Source organism: Schistocerca piceifrons, chromosome 1, assembly GCF_021461385.2.
Source record: "Schistocerca piceifrons isolate TAMUIC-IGC-003096 chromosome 1, iqSchPice1.1, whole genome shotgun sequence".
Lineage (NCBI taxonomy): Eukaryota > Metazoa > Arthropoda > Insecta > Orthoptera > Acrididae > Schistocerca > Schistocerca piceifrons.
In genome coordinates this window covers 494,242,879-494,263,052 of record NC_060138.1, presented here as the reverse complement: position 1 = coordinate 494,263,052, position 20,174 = coordinate 494,242,879, and the positions used below count along the sequence as shown (strand labels likewise).

Here is a 20,174-nt window from a genome sequence, read left to right as displayed (position 1 = left end):
ATAGAACTTAAGCGGCTGCTAATCGGGGACTGTACAACTGGTCCTTACTAGTGTAGCGATCTGGCCAAAAATTTTCTGTCAAAATTTCATTTTCTTGGATACACCTAGAAGATAATACGTAATCTTTTTCACCTGTTATTCCTGTCAGTCGTTTATTTCCATTCTGGTGGTCTGAATCTATGGATTTCGCTAGTAATTATAACAACGCTGATCATTCGCAAAACCAATCAACCACATAATGAGTCAGCAATTGGCATTCACTCGTACGGCTTTACTCCACTCAGCTCGTACAGCCCTCTCCCCTTTTGTCTGCGGAAAGTTTAGTCTAGATGCGACGAGGGTTCTCCTGACAGAGACATTGCGTACACTATGCACGCATTCAAAAATCAACATGGTTCATTCAGAAATCTACTTAAAATGTGTTCAAAAACCAATAGGGAAGAGTTTCAAAATCATATGAATAATCGACAGACAAACGTGCGATGGATGCTAGCTGCTTTGTGAAACAAGTTTTTTCCCCTCAAAAATATGAATTTGGCGCCCCCTTTCCCAGTAGCATCTAGCTGCTTGCACAACCAACAGCCACATTGCTGTAGCCAGAAGCGGGAGAATCTACTGCTCAAACGCGACTCAACTGCTAAAACGAATCTAATGTAGACCTAAACAGTTTTGACTTCACGCTCATCGGAGGCAATTTGTTGTCATGAAGCATTGCATAGTCTTCCTAAAGCCTCTGACACATTTTGCTGTTGGCAGACGCTTGCATGAGCACTGTGTGTCGTCGTTGTATATGGCGCCTTTCCTTTGCAATTTAAGTTATCTTTGTTTTACTCTCTCGTTAATGTTTTGTTGTTGAATTATTATTCTGTAGTAGCGGGATACAATAATATCCTTTGTTAGAGTATCGGTTCTAACCACTTAAAATTAAAAAAAAAATTAATTGCAAACTAAAACAATGAAAAATCCCTGGAGTTCTAAAAAAAATCCCGGTTTTTTCCCGTATGTCCCGGTCGTATACATCCCGAGTAATGACAGTGAACTGGTATACACTCTTACTCTGCACACTGAGTGGCAGACTGGTACATTTATAAAAGTAAACTAAGTACTGGACAAAGATCTTCCTAAGACATAGAAAAATAGCATGAGTGCCACCCCCTAACCCTCCCCCCCCCTCCCCTACACACACACACACACACACACACACACACACACACACACACACACACACAACATAAATGGCCGCTCATCTCCGGCTGCTAAGGCCTGACTTCCAGGGGACTTTACATGTGCCTGACTGCCATTTCGACATTCTCTAAATGGTGAGTAGCAGTCTACCTATTTCAGTGTATTATTTCACTGAATTTTTTTTTATTTTAGTAAAACACTTTTCTAACTGAAGTCCAGTAGTGAAAAGCTGTAAAGAAATGAAAACTGTATGTATATGAATGAAATGTGGTAGGAATTAATGCAGCAAGCTCAATTAAGATTACAATGAGGGAGAAAAATATATTTACCTAACAAATCAACACACATGCTGACTTATGTATGAATTTTAAATATCTAAAAACAAAGATGCTGTAACTTACCAAACAAAAGCGTTGGTACGTTGATAGAGACAATAAAAAACACACACACAAATTTCAAGTTTTTGCAACCCAAGGTTGCTTCACCAGGAAAGAGGGAAGGAGAGGGAAAGACGAAAGGATGTGGGTTTTAAGGGAGAGGGTAAGGAGTCATCCCAATCCCGGGAGCGGAAAGACTTACCTTAGGGGGAAAAAAGGACAGGTATACACCGCACACACACAAATCCATCCACACCCACGTGGAATGTTCCCCTCTATTATTAATGGTGATTATCACTTTGTTGACAAGGCACAGACAAATGTATATCTAGGTAATATTTGTTACTTAAAAAGTGTTAAATACACCACATAATGAAACAGTTTCCTCACATACAACACAATAATGGAATGGAATACTGGATTAGAACGAGATCTACAGTTATAATAATGGGAGACTATAAAAATATCTGCACATCAAGTATGATGCTTTCTCTAATTCCCTCCGTGTGTATGTTTCATTTTACCTTCTACAACCCTCTCAGTATCTCACTTGCATTATCTATTACGTATTTATTTCCACACTTAATTTTTTCTCTAAAATGCTAGTGTACTAGTGAGACAGTCAACTGCCAGAGGTTACTTACTGAAATATGCACTTATGGGGCTGTCATTTATTGTGGTGAATTTGTTTACAGCCGCGAATCATAGTTATTATGCTGCAAAAAATGCTTTGTGAGAGATTTATCCAAATACTGGAGATAATACCATCATGAAATTTTGATTATATTCAGCGAATTTATCTCTTTACAGAACGAGAGTTGCACGAAAGATAAAATCCACAGATTCAGTGGCCTATTAATGAACAACTGTCACTGGGACCTTAAACCAAATGTCATAATCTACTTCCTGCTGTAAGATTACAGCTGCATATTATTAATGAGGATAATGGAATGTAGTATAATTAAATCAGCTGATGCTCAGGGAATTAGATTAGGAAGTGAGACACTTCCAGCTATTTGGGGAGCAAAATAACTGATGATGGTTGAAGCAGAGAGGATATAAAATGTAGACTGGCAAGGAAAACGTTTCTGAAGAAGAGAAGGTTGGTTGTTTGGTTTAGAAGAGGGGAGAAGGGACCAAACTACAAGGTCATCGGTCCCTTGTTACTAATAAAACAATGCCACAAGTGTGAGAATAAAATGGACAAGACATATAACACAAAACGGAAAGAAAGGAAAAACCACAAGACTCAAGGAAAGGCAACGAACACTAAAAGGAACAAAAGAGGACAAGAAATCAACAGAGAGACACTACAGACAGAAAACAGTAAAACAAGAAAGCAGATTACAGTGGCTGGTCGACCACGAGAATAAAAAGGAAAAGCTAGCCACTCTGCAACACATTAAAACTTCCACCCTAAAAGCAATAGGGTGGAGGACACAGTGGGACAAAGGACATGCGCTAAACCCTACACAGAAGTATAAAACCCACTCTCACGGATAAAACATAAAACTAAAGCTGCTGCTGAGACATCGTCACCCAACACCGAAGGTAGGGAGCTGGCAAAGTTAAAAGTCCTCCAAAGAGCGGCTAAAAGTGGGCAGTCCAGCAAGAGATGGACAACTGTCATTAGGGAGCCACAGCGACACAGAGGTGGGTTCTTGCGACGGAGTAGGTAACCCATGCATTAGCCTTGTATGGCCAATGCGGAGCTGGTAGAGGTCAACTGATTCCCTGCGAGAGGACCGCATGGAAGACTTCCACACATTTGTCGTCTCCTTAATGACACACAGCTTGTTGTGCGTACTGTTGTGCCATTCCATCTCCCAAAGCCTGAAAAACCTGCGCCGTAAGACAGAATACAGATCAACTTAGGAGATGCCCATCTCCAGAAGCAGTTTCCACGTCGCCTGTTTAGCCAGCCTGTCGGCAAGTTCGTTGCCTGGGATTCCGACTTGTCCTGGGGTCCACACAAACACCACTGAATGACAGGACCGTTCCAGGGCATAGATGGACTCCTGGATGGATGCTACCAGAGGATGGCAAGGGTAGCACTGGTCGATAGCTTGTAGGCTGCTCAATGAGTCAGTACACAGGAGAAGTGACGTACCAGTGCGTGAGCGGATTGTGCTCAAGAACATGAGGTACGGTCGCCAGCTCTGCAGTGAAAACACTGCAGCCATCTGGCAAGGAGTGCTGTTCAATATGTCCACCATGAACATATGCAAAGCCTACGTGACCCTCAGCCATCAAGCCGTCGGTGTAAACCACGTCAGAACCCTGAAACACGTCAAGAATCGAAAGCAAGTGACAGAGGAGAGTGGCGGGTTTAACGGAGTCCTTAGCGCAATGCAAAAGGTCCAGACGCAGCTGTGGCCGAGGTGTACACCATGGAGGCCTAAGTGAATGGACCGCAAGTAGATGTGGCAAAGGGAAGGACTCCAGTTTGGAGGGAAGGGACTGCACGTGAACTGCAATGGTTAGCCCCAACCTGGGCTGCTGATGTGGTAGATGGGTCACTGCAGGCAGGAGAAGGAGACAGTAATTTGGATGCTCAGGAGAGCTATGAATGTGTGCAGCATAACTGGCGAGCAGTTGTGCACATCTGATCTGCAATGGAGGAACTCCAGCCTCCACCAGTACACTGGTCACCGGACTCGTCCTAAAAGCTCCTGTCGCTAGTCGAACCCTGCAGTGGTGCACAGGGTGGTGTAAATGTAACACTGAGGGCGCTGCCGAACCATAAACCACACTCTCATAGTCGATTCGGGATTGGACGAGGGCTCTGAAGAGCTGCAGCAGTGTATAGAGATCCGCACCCCAATTGGCGTTGCTCAGGCAAAGGAGGGTACTGAGATGCTGCAAGCATTTCTGCTTAAGCCAACAAAGATGAGGAAGCCACATCAATTGAGCGTCAAAAACCAGTCCTAAGAATCGATGTCTTCACTACAGAGAGTGGATAATCATGTAGGTAAAGAACTGGGTCCGGATGAATGGTACAGTGCCGACAGAAGTGCATGACACACAACTTCACAGCTGAAAACTGAAAGCCGTGGGCTACAGCCCATGACTGTGCCTTGTGGATGGCTCCCTGTAGGTGCCGCTCAGCAACATCAGTACTGGAGCAGCAGTACGAAATGCAGAAGTCATTTGCATACAGAGAGGGTGAGACAGACTGCCCGACAGCTGCTGCTAGACCATTAACGGCCACTAAAACTAGAGATACACTAAATAAAGAGCCCTGTGGGACTCAATTCTACTGCATATGGATGAGCTATGGGAGGCACCAACTTGGACACAAGAAGTACGGAGTGAAAGGATGTTTTGGGTAAAAATAGGGCGCGGGCCCCGGAGACAATGTGGCAAGGATATGATGTCACCAGCTCAGGTCGTATGCTTTGCGTAAGTAAAAAAAGATGGCAACCAGGTGTTGGCGTCTGGAACAGGGTGTTCAGATGTCAGACTCGAGGGACACAAGATTATCAGTGGTAGAGTGACCCTGGCGGAAGCCGCCCTGACATGGAGCCCATGTGACTCCAGGACCCAACCCAACCGCCAACACACCATATATTCCAGCAGCTTACAAAGAATGTTGGTGAAGCTGATGGGCCAATAGCTATCCACATCAAGTGGGTTTATACCAGGTTTGAGCACTGGAATTGTGGTGCTCTCCCACCACTGCGATGGAAAGACACCATCGCACCAGATCTGGTTGAAGAGGACAAGGATATGTCGCTTGTAGTCAGATGAGCGATGTTTAATCATCGGGCTGTGGATCCGATCAGGCCCAGGAGCTGTGTCGGGGCAATGTGCTAGGGCATTGCGGAGCTCCCACTCTGTAAATGGTGCGTTATAGGATTCACTGTGGGGTTTAGTGAACGAGAGGACTTTCCCTTCCAGCCGCCATTTGAGAATGCAAAAGGCTGTGGGGTAATTCTTCGACGCAGAGACTCGAGCAAAGTGCTCGGCAATCGCATTTGTGTCGGTAGATAACACGCCATTTATGATAAAACTGGGAACACCTGTTGGGGTCTGGTAACCGAAAAGACGTTTGATCTTTTCTCAGACTTGGGAAGATGATGTATGGCACCCAATGGTCAAGACGTATCTCGACCAACACTCCTGCTTCTGTTGTTTGATGAGTTGGCGAATGTGGCCACGGAGCCATTTAAAGGCTATGAGGTGCTCCAGGGAAGAGTACCACTTATGCCACTGTAGAGCTCGCCGACGCTCCTTAATTGCTTCAGTGACTTCTGGCGAACCACCAAGGGACTTTCTTACACCGGGGGCATCCTAAAGAGCGAGGGATTGCGTTTTCTGCTGCAGAAACAATTATTGTAGTCACCTGCTCCATTATCACATTGATGTTATCATGTGGGGGAGATTCAACAGTGACAGCAGAGGTGAAAGTTTCCCAGTCCGCCTTATTTAAATCCCATCTGGGCAGGCGTTCATGGGCCTGACACCGGGACAGTGACAGGAAGATGGGAAAATGGTCACTACCACACAGGTCATCATGTGCTCTCCATTGGATAGATGGGAGAAGTCCTGGGCTGCAAATTGATAAATCAATGGCTGAGTAACTACCATGAGCCACACTGAAATGTGTGGCGGCCCCAGTATTTAAGAGTCAGAGGTCACACTGAGACAGTATAGTTGCAACATATCTGCCTCGGCCAGTAAGCACGGTGCCACCCCACAAGGGGTTACGGGCATTAAAATTTCCCAGAAGTAGAAAAGGTTTAGGGAGTTGATCAATCAGTGCACCTAATACATTCAGGGGTAATGCACCATCTGGAGGAGGATACACATTGCAGACAGTTACTTCTTGCGTCATCCTTATTCTGACAGCCACAGCGTCAAGAGGAGTTTGAAGGGGCACAGTGCCACTACAGACTGAGTTTAGGACATAAACGCAAACTCCACCTGACACTCGATTACAATGGCTATGGTTCCTGTAATATCCCTTATAGCTGTGGAGGATAGGCATCCACATTGGCGAGAACCAGGTTTCCTGGAGGGCAATGCAGACAGCAGGTGTAAAGCTTAACAGTTGCCGGAGCTCATCCAGGTAGTGGAAAAAACCACTGCAATTCCATTGGAGGATGACGTCATCATGAGACTGGGAAGGCATGGAACATTCAATGAGGCAGTCTACACCTCAGAGTCACCTGCTGCTACCGACTTTTTGCCTGAGCAGTCTATATCCACTGTGGCTGAGGGTCTGGCGAGATCTAGGTCCTCAGCGGACGCCAGAATCTCCACCCCATCCTCAGACGCAGAGCTTGTATGTAGTGGTGGTCTTGGTTCCACCGCAATTTTCTTGGTCTTAGGGGTCTTCTTTTTGGATTTCTCACTACTCCTTGGGTTTCCCTGGCTGGGAGGACTTCACTCACTCAGTCTCCCGGACTGAGGATGAGTGTGAAGCCCTATGACCAGCTGCTTTTGAGCTCTTCAGTCACTGGTGGGTGTCATCTCTCCCACAAGCAGAAACTTGGGAAGGGAGTGTCCCAAGGGACCCATTCCTAGTGAGAGGAGCTGAAGAAGACTTATGCTTCTCCGGCTTAGAAGTGGAGACGGACATCCCCAATAGTTGGTGGTGTTGCTCCCGAAGTAGGTGGTACGGGATCCACATGGAGGGAAATGCCCCTCACCATCAAAGGGGCAGGTGTAGTCTTCTGGCCCTGAGAGGTGGCGGGTTAGTGGAGCTGATGGTTCCAGAACTGTTGTAGCAGTGGCATAAGATGATGTCATACATACAGGATGCAGCAGGTGTTCAAATTTTCTCGTAGCTTCAGTGTAGGTCAGTCAGTCCAGGCTCTTGCACTCCATGATTTTCCTTTCTTTCTGGAAAATCCAGCAGTCTGGCGAGCAAGGCGAATGGTGCTCTCTGCAGTTGACACAGATGGGAGGCAGGGCACATGGAGTATTGGGACGTGATGGGTGTCCACAATCTCCGAGTGTGACACTGGAAGTACAGCTGGAAGACATATGGCTGAACTTCCAGCACTTAAAGCACCGCATAGGGGTAGGGATATAGGGCTTTACATCAAGCGCTAGACCATCACCTTGACCTTCTTGGGCAATGTATCGCCCTCGAAGGCCAAGATGAAGGCACCGGTGGCAACCTGATTATCCCTCAGTTCCCGGTGGACATGCTGGACAAAATGCTCTAAATTGGCACGCGGCTCAATAAGGTCCCTGTGAAATATGATATCCTGGGCCATATTTAAGATCTTATGGGGCGTGATGGTTACAGAAACATTCCCTAGCTTGTCACAAGTGAGTAACGTCCGTGACTGGGCAGAGGATGCTGTTTTGATCAAGACTGACCCAGATCTCATTTTGGACAATCCCTCCACCTCCCCAAACTTGTCCTCTAAATGCTCAACAAAAAAAACTGAGGCTTCATCGTCATGAAAGATTCTCCATCAGCTCTTGAACATACAAGGTACCGGGGTGAATAAGATCCACTGCCATCCTTAGCCTGACATTCCTCCCATGGTGTGGCCATGGAGGGGAACGATTTGGGGTTGTACTTCTGTGCATTGAATTGAGCCTGTGAATGCTTAGACTGCTGGTGTTTCACCACCAGCAAGAGATGATGGACTACGCTTCATCGCATGTCATCCGCCCTGATGCCACTCGCTCTGACCAGGGGCCCTCCCCACTGGCACCATCCAGCTGCAGCGAAGGCCACCTGGCAGGATGGCCATTGCCAAGAGTCCCAATGCCCCAGGGGGATGGGCATCTACCCCTAGGCATATGTGGGGAACTAACGGCGCAGGCATCATCAGAGAGAACCCTGTGTGGTCAGGGAACTACAACCAACAGGGTACATGCCAACCCCACCACAATGGACTGGCTAGCGTGCTGGATATCAGGTGTAATGAAGTCCATGGTCATCGTTGACGCAGAAAGCGACACTGCATAGTGCATGGTGGAAAACGCACCCTGGAAGGTGTCCTCGCACAAGAGATGGAGAATGAGCAGGACTGAAATGCCATGACAAGAAAGTGGGCTAAAGATCACAATGCACGATGGACACAATGCACCATGTAAGGCGCCCTTCCCCAATTGGCTCGCTCTTTGGGAAAATTTAGAAAGATGGTCAAACCCGACAGGGGACCATCACATAAAGGCTGAAACATGAGAGACTCCTTTTAGTCGCCTCTTATGACAGGCAGGAATACTTTGGGCCTATTCTTACCCCCAGGACCCACTGGGGGAGGAAGAGAAATTTACTAACATCAAGTATAGATTTAAGTGTCAGGAAGTCTTTTCTGAAAGTATTTGTATGGAGTGTAGCCATGTATGGAAGTGAAATATAGATGATAAATAGTTTAGACAAGAAGAGAATAGAAGCTTTCAAAATTTGGTCTACAGAAGAATGCTGAAGATTTGATGGGTAGATCACGTAACTAATGAGGAGGTACTGAACGGAATTGGGGAGAAGAGGATTTTGTGGCACAACTTGACTAGAAGAAGGGATTGGTTGGCAGGACACTTTCTGAGACATTAAGGGATTACCAATTTAGTATTGGAAGGAAACGAGAAGAGTAAAAATCGTAGAGGTAGACAGAGAGTTGAATACACTAAGCAGATTCAGAAGGATGTAGGTTGCAGTAGATACTCGTGAGATGAAGAAGCTTGCACAGGATAGAGTAGCATGGAGATCTGCATCAAACCAGTCTCTGGATTGAAGATCACAACAACAACAACAACAACAACAACAACAACATTGTCATTTATGTCATTCTTAAAATATTTGTGTAATGATATTTGGTTGGTTGAAAGTTATGTGTTTATCAGAAAGTGTTGCAAAATCTCTGGAGGCCTATAACACTACTTAAGAATCACATATCAAAGATGAACAAAATTACAGACAACTATATCCAAATCTAAGCAAAATGTACCTTTCATTTGATTTGGTTCTGCAGACACCTCTTCTTTCACATCATACAGGGTTCTACTGTTCAGAAAAATTTGCGTTACTCTATACCATACATATTTAAATATACTTCAGTAAAAAATAGCAGTAAGTGGTCTACCACATAATTAGATTATCAAACTGAGGTCCCTCCTCTTGAGAAATGCCTATTGCCCTCTGCAGACATACTCAACATTCAATTTAGCTGTGATTGTTTTGGTTTAATATACAAAAATAAATGAAACACAGAATATACTGTTCTTGTGATGGTTTCAAATATGAGCAGCCTGATTTTATTTTCCACATGACTGTCACTGTAATTTCAGACAACAAACTTCGACTAACATTTCAAATGATCTTATGCTGGCACATCATCATCATCACAACAATTCATTCAGACGAGTAAATTATTGTCATTTAATGTAGTGACCAAGTTATCTAATTTGTGGCAATTGCCTCACTGATGATGACTGATGAGGTTCTTTCACATTTCTCTTTCTTCTCATGACCATTGCTGCAAGTGCCCTCTCTTTCAAACTACCTGCTGTAATCTGTCTTTGTTCCTTTACTCTTCACAAACTAGCACATTTGAAGAAAGCAAGCTTCCCGATCATAAGAAGGTGCTTACTTTAGAGCATGAATGAAAGAAATGAAACTATGGGTGTATAACAAAAAGTTGTGTAATTGTAGATGCCTCAGTTAATTTTGGACCTTACAACTTGTTTCAGATAGTATCTCTTTATTTTAATAACAAAAAATTAGGATGCAAATTTTATTTATGTTTATAGTTGTGAAACCTAAATGAATGTTAAAGTCAATTTCTAGTGCAGACTTACATTTTTTGAACAACATTTAAAATAAAAGAAAGATAAAAGTATATTTTTCAGTTTACCAGACATTATAAGCTTGCCACATGTTTTCTCTATGTATGATTGTACGGGGTGTAACTAAATTACCTTTACAGACTTTGAGGACTTGTAGTGGGGGCCTACATGGTTGAGTTTAAAATAGTTACCCATGTCTGGAAACATACTATTTCCCCACTACACGCAAAGTACCCCAACGTAGATTGCTCTCCGGCTCCTGCTGCTTGTTGTCTGAGTTCACTTTCAAGTATGGCTCAATGTGACAAACATCAACATCAAAACAGATATGATACCACCATACCATGTTCCCGTACACATGATAACCAATGCCTGGTCCTCGAGCATCCACCACAGATATAACCAGTGCCAGTAGGTCTTCCTCAGATGCCACAGGGGTCTCATAAATAAAGAATTTCATGTGACCCAACAAGTAGTAATGTAGCAGACAGCAGGCTCAAGTTGGGAGAATGTACAGGCCAGGCAGTCGGGCTAGTATGTGCGCAACTGTGGGTTTTCATCAGGCCAGATGTGACTGTTATGGGAACTGGAACACCCTTCCTGGTGGACTTGGCTTCATCTGTGAAAATGATCCACCGTGGGAAATTGGGCTCATCCATACAGTGGTGCAACAACCACCTGCAGAAATAAGCTCATGATGCAAGATCCTTTGGCTGCACTGCATCTGACTTCTGTGGGTGCTGCTGCTAATCATGCAGAACATGCCAGACAGTTTGATGATCCACATTCCCTCTACCTGCTATGTTCCTGGTACACATCATCAAGTCATCTTCTGCTGCATGGAGTACAGTATCTTCAAACTCAGTTGTGCACTACCACTGTGGAGAACCAAAGTTGGCCTTGCTGTTGGTGAATGCTCACTGGTATACCATAGCAAAGAGGAAGTGCAAAGGTGCATGGCGATGTGGAAAGTGCATAACTCACAAATGACAAGCAGCTCTCCCATTGCACTATGTTGGAGTATTCTGCAAACATGTAGTTTACCATGGTCAACAGCAGCAAACAAAAAATGAAATGTATGACAGCTTGCACTCTGTGCTGTAGGATGGCTCTGAGCACTATGCGACTTAACTTCTGAGGTCATCAGTCGCTTAGAACTTAGAACTAATTAAACCTAACTAACCTAAGGACATCACACACATCCATGCCCGAGGCAGGATTCGAACCTGCGACCATAGCGGTCGCTTGGCTCCAGACTCCAGCGCCCAGAACTGCACGGCCACTCCGGCCGGCCTGTGCTGTAGGAATGATCACTACTGTACAGTAGTATAGTAAGAACAAAGACCACAGGCACAACAGGAAGTACAAAGCTTCCTGGGGAGATCACAAACTCAACTGAATGGCACGTAAATAAACCTGCAGTGGGCATGAGACCCTAGACAGTGGAACCAAAAATGCAGGAGATTTGGACGTGTGTTGTGGTATTTTGCGTGTAGCAGGAAAATGGTACATTTCAGCACATGAGTTCCTATGCTAAACTTAACTGTCTTTGTCTCCACTACAAATCCTCAACTACTATAAAGGTAATTTAATTACATCCTGTATAAAGTGACTGATACTCTACACATGCAGCACTTTCAAAATATACATGTTGCACAGAAAAACTTATGATGCATTTTATTTATATTGAGCAGTGGAAAGAATTAGTATGTTTGCAAATCATACTCACATTACTCATACAAGCTATAAAAACGTGAACTGTAGTTTATTATGTTTGTTTTAATGTAGTTAACTAGTTTTTCTTCTACACTGATGAGCCAAAGAAACTAGTACACCTGCCTAATATCATGTAGGGGCCCCAAAAGCAAGCAGAAGTGCCACAACATGACGTGGCATGAACTAGACTAATATCTGAAGTTGTGCTGGATGGAACTGACACTTGACACCATGAATCCTGCAGGGCTGTCCATAAATCTGTAACAGTATGAGGGGGGTGGAGATCTCTTCTGAACAGAATGTTGCAAGGCATGCCGGATGTGCTCTATGATGTTCATGTCTGGGGAGTTTGGTGGTCAGCGGAAGAGTTTAAACTCAGAAGAGTATTCCTGGGGCCACTCTGTAGCAATACTGGTCCTGTGGAATATCACAAGTGTCCTGCTGGAATTGCTCAACTCCATCGGAATGCACAATGAACATTAACGGATGCAGGTGATCAGACAGGATGCTTACGTACATGTCCCTTGTCAGAGTCATATCTAAACTTATCAGGGGTCCCATATCACTCCAACTGCACATGCCCTACACCATTACAGAGCCTCCACCAGCTTGAACAGTCCCCTGCTGACATGCAGTGTCCATGGATTCATAAGGTTATCTTCGTATCAACATACATCCATGTGCTCGATACAACTTGAAACGAGACTTGTCCGACCAGGCAACATATTTCCAATCATCAACAGTACAATGCTGGTGTTGACATGCCCAGGTGAGGCATAAAGCTTTGTGCTGACACTTGATGGTCCAGCATAGAAATCTGCAGCAATTTGTGGAAGGGTTGGTCATATGGGAAAATCCCCACTTCATCGCTACCTTGGAGATGCTGTGGTCCATCACTCGTGCGCCAACTACAAGACCACACTCAGACTCACATAAATCTTGATAATCTACCATTGTAGCAGCAGTAATGGATCTAACAACTGTGCCAGACACTTCTTGTCTTATATAGGCGTTGCTGACTGCAGCGCCATATTCTGCCTGTTTACACTTCAATGTATTTGAATACACATATTCTTTGGCACTTCAGTGTATATTTGCTGCGACAGATCTGAACAAAGGATAACGATGAAACTGGTAAACATAATAAAGCACATATGTGATCAATGGCTGAAAATAATTGTAGCGAAAGTAACAGAAAATAAGTTGTTGTTCTGTTCCACCACCTAGTGTTTCCAAAGTTTAGTTGTTGTTATATCTAAATGTTGTATTCCATGTTAAATGCATGACTTTTGGTAACAGGTGTTTCTTAATGGACAAAGTATAAAATATGTAGAATGACTGGTGAACTGTAAAAAAAGGATCTAATCTTACCATGATAAAAAAATAAATGCAGAGGGAGTGCAAGGTTGGATTGGGGAAGGAATTTTGATGTATCTTCACAAAGAAACCATCCTAGCATCTGTCTTACACAATTTTGGAGGAATTATAGAAAACCTGAATCTGTATGGTCAGACAAGGATTTGAACCACCATTGTCATGAATATGAGAGTTCAGCAGACATTTGGTGACAGTGTTACAGTAATAGCACAGAAAACAAAACAAATAGCAGTAAATACAGCTCTGCTTGATGACAAAATAATTATCTGTTAATGTTGCACAATCTAAGTGTAATAAATTTGTAACACCTGAAAGAATAGATTCATAGTACAAGTTCATGAATCATATAAGAAATACAATATTTACAGAGAAGAGCTACTTACTTTCATATAATAACAGTTAATAGATGAATTAACAACAACTGAGTTGAAACTGATACAAACTGCATAAAATATCAGAATTACAAGAATGACAGCTGGATTGGCATTATGTAATATTCATTATCTGAGTTAGTACCAGATGTGCAGTAAAATATAGAAAGATTAAGCTTCAACAGCATGTCAATAATGAGGTCACTACAGTGAAGCACAAGCTTTAATTGGACAGGAAACCGGCTATGGATTATTCCAAGGAACCTTAAGTGATTTAGGGAAACCACCGAAGCAGTACAATAATTTACCTAATGATGCAAGGAAATCAGCCACTGCTAACCAAACCACAATCTGTCTGCCTCGAGTTGCAGAAACTGAGTACCATCTGTGGTTAAGACTTGTTTCTTTGCGAGGTATCATCTGCAAATAAATTACAGATTTATAAATGTGGCATTCCTTAGTGTTAACTAGTGTAAACGTTAAAAATTATACTCATAACATATTCAAGAGATGGTATTAATGTGTTGTCTATAATCGAAAATGTGTGTGTGTGTGTGTGTGTGTGTGTGTGTGTGTGTGTGTCAAGGGGGTGGCATGACTGCTCATAACCCCAGTGCCAGCAGAGGTTGCCAGAGTAAAAACTCCTCGGTGGACAAGTTCCTATAAAGCTGAGTGTGCCACAAACTAAATTCAGTTTGCATATGCCTATGAAGTCTGTTATATATATCACAATAATACCATGTTGCTAGCCTTCCTTTTATTTTGGGACTACTATTTGGGTACAATTGGTACTCTGTATTTTTCTTGAGAAAATATTGGCTTTTCTATAAGGGGAAGTTGGATTGTAACATCTCATGTGAATTAGCTTTCCTCTCATCCAGGCTTATACCATATATGTATGTATGTAGGTACTGAACTGGGGACCTAGAAACGAAGGAGAGGCTTCGTCCCCACTGTAGCCTGCAGTGATACACAACCCCACAACAGGCTACAGCAGTCCACTCACCCCACCGCCACCCTACACTGAACCTATGGTTATTGTGCGGTTTGGGTCCTGGTGGACCCCCCCCCCCCCTCCCCCCGTCCGGGAACGTCTCAGTCCAGATGAGTGTAACTCCAATGTTTGTGTGGTACAGTAATTATGGTGTACGTGTATGTGGAGGTAGTGTTTGTGCAGCAATCACCAACATAGTGTAACTGAGGCTGAATAAGGGGAACCAGCCCGCATTTGCCGAGGCAGATGGAAAACCGCCTTAAAAACCAACCACAGGCTGGCCGGCACACCAGACCTCAACACGAATCTGCCCAGCAGATTCGTGCCAGGGACCGGCACACCTTCTCGCTTGGGAAGCAGTGCGTTAGACCGCACGGCTAGCCGGGTGGGCAGGCTTATACTAACTGTGATTGTTACCAACACATTTCAGTGTGTGTGGATTCATGGACTTTAATTTTAGTGCCACTTCACAAAACTTGCTCCTTACACTTGTATAAAACAATTTGTGCTAGAATCTTGTCAGATAAAATCATCGTACATTGCTGACCAATCCATCTTCAGTCCTATTAAGTCCTTGAAACTGTGGCAACAGCAATTAATGGCACATCAACAGGAACAACAAGAGCATGGTGAAAATCAACAGCAGTTGCAGCACAAAGCTCTAACAAGAATTTTTCAGAAGATGCTTGCATCGGCAAACACAGTCTACATTATGAGGTACGGACTAAGACATTAGGAACTTTGAACCCCACCCCACATAGTTTGACAATTTCAACTAGACACAAGAATCTTCATCACTATATGTTTTGTCGTGAGGCACGTGATGTTACTGAGAACTCAGCAGTTACCTCTCTCCAAGTACCACTCTGTATGGATCTGTCCACTGACAGAACTACATAGTAGTATACAATATTCTAATATTTGGGAGTTTCAGACTACAATCATATGTTGTTGCTACTAGGCTGCACTTAAATCAACACCATAAACCTTGCTCACTAATTTGTAAGGCCTCAGCTTTCAGCTGCCAGCTACCAGGTGTCAAGGATTTTCTTAAGCTGACATGATGTAGGAGGGTTTTAGTAGTAAACAATAAAAGCATTAATGCATGATGCAGAATATTTTTAAGGACCTCAGTGTTTATGAAATCATATCTCTTGAACTAGTGTCATACAATGATGTAGGTACATTCAGCGGCATATTTTGACACAGTCTGCAAAATGTGTTGCGAATAAAGTTACTTGCACAGAAGTAATAAATTTAAATGTCATACACAATCGGACAGTTTTTCACGCATCTCAGTGTTCATGATGTCATACCTCCTAAACTATATGTAGTAGCCTGATATAACTTTGTAGGTGCATTTAATGGCATATGTGGATACTGTCTGCCAAATTTATTGAAAATATAGTTAGTAGCACAGATGTGATACATTTAAACATTACACATGCTGCAGCAATTTTTCACGCATTGTTCGTACTCTCATATTTCCTGAACTACGATTTATTCTTACGTCCATAGCAATTTTTGCTTGACCTGTAAGGGCTACGTGCACCAAGTTTGGTTGAAATTGGTCCAGTGGTTTAGGAGGTGTGGAACTTACACACATACACCCAAACATACATACATTTTTATAATATGTGTGGACTGGTGAATGGGCAAAATGTATTGAAGATTGACCTAAGGTAGGTGCATGTGTAATTGGTGTTCGCACAAACACAGCAGAAACAGGTAATTAACACACCATTGAGTTTATAGTATTATAATAGAAAGCCATTCACTGTCCCAGCCGAATTTGTAATATTTTTGTGCTATTTAGAACAACTCATCCACAGTATTTCATGATGTGGAAATTACCTGCATGACAATTATAACAGAAGCTATTTGGAAACAACACCACAAAAAATTTTACACGTTGTCTGACAGATTATGTTGTAGGCTGGACAAACATAGTTTTCTTAAGCCAAGCATTAAATATACTGTATGTAGCATATTTTGAGTAAAACTGTTCTTATGATCGTGGTCAAATGAATTGCTGCCATAAATAAGCTACTGGCTCCAAAAAATTTGGAAGAGCTACGATCATTATTAATTAATTATGGGAAATGTATACACAAATATAGCCTATAGTCCTTACCCCTTACCCATCTATGCAAAAAAGATATCAAATGTGTGTGGTCTAACATATCACAAGGTGTTACTTACATTTTTTTAAAATGTGTCTAAAATCAACTCCTTGACTACCAAATTTTACACCAGGAAGACACTTGACACTGGCAACAGACATGTCACAGTACAACATCGGCATATTATACTGTTCCATAAAAATGCTGGTGGGATGAAACATCCAATAGCATTCACCACATAAATGTTGGGGAGGGGGGAGGAGGAGGGGGGGGGGGGGGGACGGACCACCCTCATGAAGTGAATGGGACGCACTCAGGACAATCTATGGCATTTTAAACTTTCCTTTATGGTACATCAGTTTATTTAATGAACTATAAGCCAATGATTGCCCTGTTTGGACCATAGTGAAAGCTCCCACAAGAAATATCATAAATGCTGCAGATGTGGGACTTATTCTGCAGAAACTGTAATTATGACATTCATTACAGACTGATCACTTAACATGTTCAAGCTAATGCATTGTCCCACCTCCCGATGGACCCATCAACGAACTTCAACAGGCAGGAGGTACACTGATCTGTGGCTTATGATAAGATGAAGCACAACCTAGATACGTTTCTGATTATGACCCACGGGGTGATTCAAGCAGCAAACAGAGCCATAGTCTCCACAAGGTGTTATCAATCCAACTGAGTTGCCCAAAGTGCCTATTGAAAGGCACAAACCCAACATTTAAAACTTATTTGTCTTAACCTCACCAAAGGTGTCAAATTACTTGCCACACTAAATAAACTGTGTGGTCATCATTCCACCTGTACTCCAGTCCTGCATCCCTCAGCTCCTACAACTGTCACACAAGGGGGATTGGGAGAGGGGGGGAGGGAGGGGGGGGGAGAGAGAGTAGCAAAATAATAGCAATGGCAGGACACCATGTTTAGTGGCCAGGGGTTGATTATTATATAGAATTAATGGTCTGGAATGGCCAAGTATTTGTGTGAAGGCATTCTTTCTTCTATGCACATATGCTGTATTGCAAATTCCTTCATTCACGTTATTCTACAGAATTACCTTCTACATTAATTTATGCAGCAAGTTGAAGGGTAGGAGCTGGGTGTGAGCCAATCAGAGTTCTTCCACAAGCGTCAGAAGCTCGCTCTGTGGCCTGTTTGGTAGGTACAGAAGAGTCTTGTTAAGCACTTCAATATCAACATTGTCCAGTGTGAAGATTTATTTAAATAGGCTGTCAGTAGACCACACTAGGGAAACATTTGGTGCACCTCATTTTCTGTTCAGGATTTCGAGCATCATTCAAAGGCACGTTGAACGTTTCTCTCATCTACTTATTTCTTTTACACAAATCATTTCATAAAATATTTGGCTGATTTCTTTCATTTTTTAATTTCAAGTTTTATTCAGAAAGCATGATCTTATGGACTCCTTGTTTGTCTTCATTGATTTGAAGGAAGCCTTTTTAACATTTAAATACTGCACCAACGTATCTTTTTATGTGCAAAATAGCAACGTCTTGAACAGACGAAATTTTTGACACTTCTTTTACAGCAGCTTTTCGTGAAATATTTCAATTTTTCCTCAGCTTATTAATTAAGTTTTTGTTAATTACCCTGATTACTTTCAAGCAGTTAAATATTTTCATGCCAAAGTAGACCTCATGCTGGTCACTTTGATACCCCATTTACCTGTTTCTCTCCCTTTGTTTGGCTATGAAAATTTGGACAAAACCTCATGGTGTAAATTATAAAGTCTTGTTTTTGGCTCTGCTCACGCATTTACAAAAATGTATCTAGTGTTAATCATATGATAAAATAGTCCTTTCTGTGTGCTGTCATTTCCAAAATTCGTCATTTCGATATCTTGAACCTTTTATGAGATACGACGAGTTTTACGACCACTTGATTCCTGAAGCACAGGAAAGGTTTGGACGCACGGCGAGCGACCCGTCCGTGGATATAACAACCAATATCTCAAGAATGAAGAGAGATGATATTCTGGTCTCAACTTTAAATACAATTTAGATACATTGGTTACATTTCATACATAATAATGTATGGCCTTAAATGAACTATACAGAAAGTCTACACAATGTGATTTTACCTCTGCAAATTTTCAAAAATTTCATGTGGCCATGTACTCAATTTCGTGCAGCACAGGAACTATGATGAATAACGAAAATAAATTCAGACCTCTATCGTTTAAAGATATCAAGCTATAGGTTGCGGAAGATTCAAATTTTTTCACTGAATAGTTTTCTTAAAATCGGATGTTAAGTAATTCATAGCTGCTGTCGCAACTGCTCCACTGCTTTGCCAACAAGACACGTGGCTGTCGCTCTCTGTCGCGCATGCTGCAGTGACAAGATTCAAACATGATTGAATTCAAACATTTCCAGTTGCAGCGGGAGACAGGCAGTGACACAGATGTGGTTCAAGGACACTTCCGTAACCACACCTGCGGTTGTTTTGTCGCCTGAAGCTGTCACGGGATGCCGCTCGCTTCTGTTGCTCATGTAGGACACGGCCTTAGTAAGCTGCCATTTGGGTTTGCATGTAGGTGGGGTAGGAGTCAGCAGACCAATAGCATACAGGAAATTGTCACTCGAGTATGTGTCAGAGAGAACGTACCACTCGAGACAATGGGCAAGCTGTACACTGCAGACAAAGAGGTTCAAATGGGAACACGTGTGCTTTGGGTCTGAAAGGAACTTGGGTGTTCATGTGTTAAGCCAGAAGAGGCTAAGTTGATTAAGAAGGTCAGCCAAGAGGGCACCTCTTGGACAGGTACTGGAAAGCCCCCAAAGTGGATGGTGCACATTAAAATCGCCAAGCAGCAGAAAGAGATGAGGTACCTGCCCTATAAGCTGGAGTGCCCTGGTGACACTGAATGATGGAGGGATGTAAATGGTAAAAACAGCAAAGGTCAAGTGAGGAAGGCAAAGGCGAACTGCAACAGCCTCAAAGCGGGTAGTAACGGAGATGGGTTGACTATGAACGTCTGTATGAGCAGCGTGGTACCCCTATGAGATGGAATGCTGACCTCGGTGAGAAGGTCAAAACAGACTGGGAAGAAATGCGAGAGCTCAAAGCGGTCGTAAGGATGCAATTTTGTTTCCTGACGGCAGAGAACACATGGACACTGCGATGCTAAGAGCAGCTGTAAATTCTCTTTGTTGGATGAAGACCACGAACTTTCCATTGGAGGAGTGTCATGATGAGGAAGAAATGAAGGGGTGTCACCTTGACAGCTGCAAAGTGTCAGCTT

At 43.1% G+C, this 20,174-nt stretch overlaps 1 protein-coding gene across 1 annotated transcript in view; it reads right to left on the bottom strand.

The window, feature by feature from the left end:
* The window catches only part of LOC124795780 (G-protein coupled receptor 143-like), a 161,733-nt gene that overhangs the window by 123,731 nt on the left and 17,828 nt on the right, over positions 1-20,174 (bottom strand). Inside the window, exon 2 of the mRNA XM_047259865.1 lies at positions 14,089-14,200. Within this exon, the coding sequence (XP_047115821.1) occupies positions 14,089-14,200 (112 nt within the window). The remainder of the gene's footprint in view (positions 1-14,088; positions 14,201-20,174) is intronic.